This window comes from Branchiostoma belcheri, unplaced genomic scaffold (genome assembly GCF_001625305.1).
Source record: "Branchiostoma belcheri isolate BF01 breed outbred unplaced genomic scaffold, Haploidv18h27 scaffold68, whole genome shotgun sequence".
In the NCBI taxonomy this organism is placed as follows: domain Eukaryota; kingdom Metazoa; phylum Chordata; class Leptocardii; order Amphioxiformes; family Branchiostomatidae; genus Branchiostoma; species Branchiostoma belcheri.
The window spans coordinates 68,928-72,565 of NW_017804331.1; the positions used below are offsets into that span (position 1 = coordinate 68,928).

The 3,638-nt window shown below is 50.7% G+C and overlaps 1 protein-coding gene across 1 annotated transcript in view; it reads right to left on the reverse strand.

Annotated features, from left to right (window-relative positions):
• LOC109483984 overlaps positions 1-3,638 on the reverse strand; it is a 6,198-nt gene that overhangs the window by 718 nt on the left and 1,842 nt on the right. Inside the window, exons 3-4 of the mRNA XM_019787141.1 lie at positions 1,589-2,025; positions 3-647 (exon numbers count right to left, since the gene is read on the reverse strand). Of these exons, the coding sequence (XP_019642700.1) occupies positions 3-647; positions 1,589-2,025 (1,082 nt within the window). The remainder of the gene's footprint in view (positions 1-2; positions 648-1,588; positions 2,026-3,638) is intronic.

Here is a 3,638-nt window from a genome sequence, read left to right on the forward strand (position 1 = left end):
CTCCCGTCACTGTTCGCGTGGACCGGCCCCCCTCCCTCCCGTCACTGTTCGTGTTGTGGTCGACATCCCCGGGGCTCCAGTACTGGTCGGCCGTCAGCGGCCCGTGCGCGCGGCCGGCAGCCAGCATGGGTCTCGTCGGCTCTATGCCGGCTTCCGTGCATCTATCGTTGCCGTGTCCGGCCGAATGTAGGGAGTCTCTCCGCGTGCCCTGTGCCGCAGAGCTGTGTGCATAGTTGTTATTGGCGTGTATGGGTTCCCTCCCGGGGCCCGAGTCCCCATGCCTGGCGCCGCGCGGCCTGTGCAGACTGGGGAAGCCGTTCAGGAAGCCCGCGTGTCCGTTCACGGTGTAGTTCACCAGCGATCCGCAGGACTGCCCGCCGTGGCGGCCGCGGTGCAGCGTGCCGGACCGGGAGTGCCCGGTGCAGTAGGAGCTGAGCGAGGCGAGCGACGGGCCGGTGCTGCGGACGCGGTACGCCATGCCGCCCGCCGCCGTCTCCATCAGCAGCGCCTCCGAGTAGCTGGGCACGATCTCGCGGTTGGCCTGGATGCGCCACTCCAGCGACCGGTTACTGATGACGGTGCTGACCCGCGGGATCCTCAGCGTGGAGTTCCACATGTCCACCTCCGTGGGCGTCATGTAGTCACATCTAAGGACAGACAAAACAACGTCATGTAGTCACATCTAAGGACAGACAAAACCAACGTCATGTAGTCACATCTAAGGACAGACAAAACAACGTCATGTAGTCACATCTAAGGACAGACAAAAACAACGTCATGTAGTCACATCTAAGGACAGACAAAAACAACGTCATTTAGTCACATCTAGGGACAGACAAAAACAACGTCATGTAGTCACATCTAGGGACAGAACAAAAACAACGTCATGTAGTCACATCTAGGGACAGACAAAAACAGCGTCATGTAGTCACATCTAAGGACAGACGGATAGAAAAACAACGTTTAATGATAGCATGAAAGTTCATCTGTGTTGGTAGTTACATGTTTAGAGTTAAAACTTTTGAACCAACACAAAAACTTCTCTCACCTAGAGCCATCGACCAGTCACTCTGGTCTTCCTCAGTAGACTGACCAGTGAGACTTGTCACCTGGCTTCTTTGAGGAAGACCAGAGTGGTCGAAAGCTCTAGGTGAGAGAACTTGTGGAACAGGGGTACTAGTATCGGGCTGCCCTATTTTGTCTGTTCTGGATGTGCACGAAGACTTACCCGTGAGAATGCACGAAGACTTACCCGTGAGAATGCACGAAGACTTACCCGTGAGAATGCACGAAGACTTACAGGTGAGAATGCACGAAGACTTACAGGTGAGAGTGCACGAAGACTTACCCGTGAGAATGCACGAAGACTTACCCGTGAGAATGCACGAAGACTTACCCGTGAGAATGCACGAAGACTTACCCGTGAGAATGCACGAAGACTTACCCGTGAGAATGCACGAAGACTTACAGGTGAGAATGCACGAAGACTTACCTGTGAGAATGCACGAAGACTTACAGGTGAGAATGCACGAAGACTTACCCGTGAGAGTGCACGAAGACTTACCTGTGAGAATGCACGAAGACTTACCCGAAAAGCTTCTCCACGTGGTAATGCACGAAGGCTGTCTTGTACTCGATGAGGACCCGCAGCGGCCATGAGAGCAGGAAGGTGGAGGCGATCCAGAACATGGCGTGTGATAGGTACCAGGGCAGCTTGTCCGGCTCCGCGAATGCGATCATGTACTCCTTAAAGTCCACGTTCATCAGGTGCATGCCCTCCCGGGTCTCCATATAGTCGTCCCGACCCTCGTTCTCGCTGAAGAAGCGCGCCCTCTGGGAGAGGTAGTCGTTCTCCGACTCGATGTTGGCGAAGCTGAAGCATTTGGTGAACTTGATTTTGGTGGCTGAGTAGTCCTCCAGTCCCACCAGCTCCTTGGACACGTCTTTGACGCCGCAGTGCGAGTAGTTAAACTCCGACTCGGCGCAGTGCGTGTTCACGCGCTCATGGTACACCTGGGCGGGACGACAGAGGACACATCATCATCATCATCAATCATCCTCCGAAGAGGTGGTGCATACAAAGTTAGATCTCCAGAACTTTCTGTCCTTCATCGCAGAGATAAGTTCCAGGCCCTGCAAGCCTGTTTCAGTTTCTATAAGTTTCTTAAGTGTTACGTTTGGCCGTCCAACTCTTCTTTTTGTGTCAGGCCTAGGGTTCCAGAGTAGAAGCCTACTGGCTGGTTCTTCACTACGTACAACATGACCGGCCAAGCTTAGTCGTCGACATTTGACTACTGAAGTTACATTTGGTAGCGAACCGTATAACTGCTCATTAGTAATGTGTTTTCACCATGGTGTATTAAAAACTACTCGCAACATCTTCGTGTGTCTCGTAGTTTTCTAGTAGTAGGCATTTCATCGGTCTCGTAGGACCATGAAGAAAAATCATCTTCTACATCATGTACTTATTTTTTTTGCTTTACGCTTAAGGCGTCTGTGTTCTGATTTGAGTCTCTGTTTTTCTTCCCCCCGATGTAATCCCTTCTTAACTACTTGTCTCCAAAGTGTTCTGCTTGTTGTAAGAGTCTCCCATGTGTTAATGTCTATGTCCAGGTCTTTCATGTCCCGCTTAACTACATCCTTAAATCGCAAGTGCGGACGGCCGCGTGCTCTTGTCCCACTTGCCAGTTCACTATACAACAAGTCCTTTGGTATTCTCCCATCAGGCATGCGGCACACATGTCCAAGCCAACGGAGTCGGCGCTGTTTCAGCAGTGTGTACATACTAGGGATACTAGCACGTGTGAGGACATCTACATTGGCTACATAGTCATTCCATTTAATATTTAGGATTCTACGTAAACTACGCATGTGAAATGTGTTAAGCTTCTTTTCCTGGCTTGTATACAGGGACCATGTTTCGCTGCCATAAAGCAGAACACTGAGGACACATGCTCTATATACAGCGATCTTTGTGTGAATTGTGAGCTTCTGATTACCCCAGACTCTCTTCTGTAGCCTGGCGAAGGTGGTTGCTGCTCGCCCTATTCTGCCATTTAGTTCAGCTTCTAGGGAGAGGTTGTTAGTCACGGTGGAGCCTAGGTAAGTAAACTTGGGCACAACCTCCAGCTCATAGTTGTTAATAGTTATTGATGGGGGGTGATCAACTCCCTGGCACATCACTTTTGTTTTCTTTAAGCTTATCGTCAGACTAAAATCCTGACAGGCACACGAGAGTTTGTCCAACAGTATCTGTAGCTTGTTCTCAGTGTGGGCTGCAAGTGCAGCGTCGTCTGCAAATAGCAGGTCTCTGATAAGTACTTCTCGTACTTTGGTTTTGGCTTTTAGTCTGGACAAGTTAAAAAGCTTCCCATCTGATCTGGTGTGGAGGTAGACTCCCTCAGTTGATGTACCAAATGCACATTTCAGCATGACTGCAAAGAAAATGCCAAACAAGGTTGGAGCCAGTACGCAGCCCTGCTTTACCCCACTGCGGATGTCAAAGGCTTCAGAAGAGGATCCGTCAAACTGGACGACTCCTTTCATGCCTGTGTGGAAGGACTGGATCATTCTGAGAAGTTTAGGGGGACATCCGATCTTGGCAAGAATCTTGAATAGGCCATCTCTGCTCACGAGAT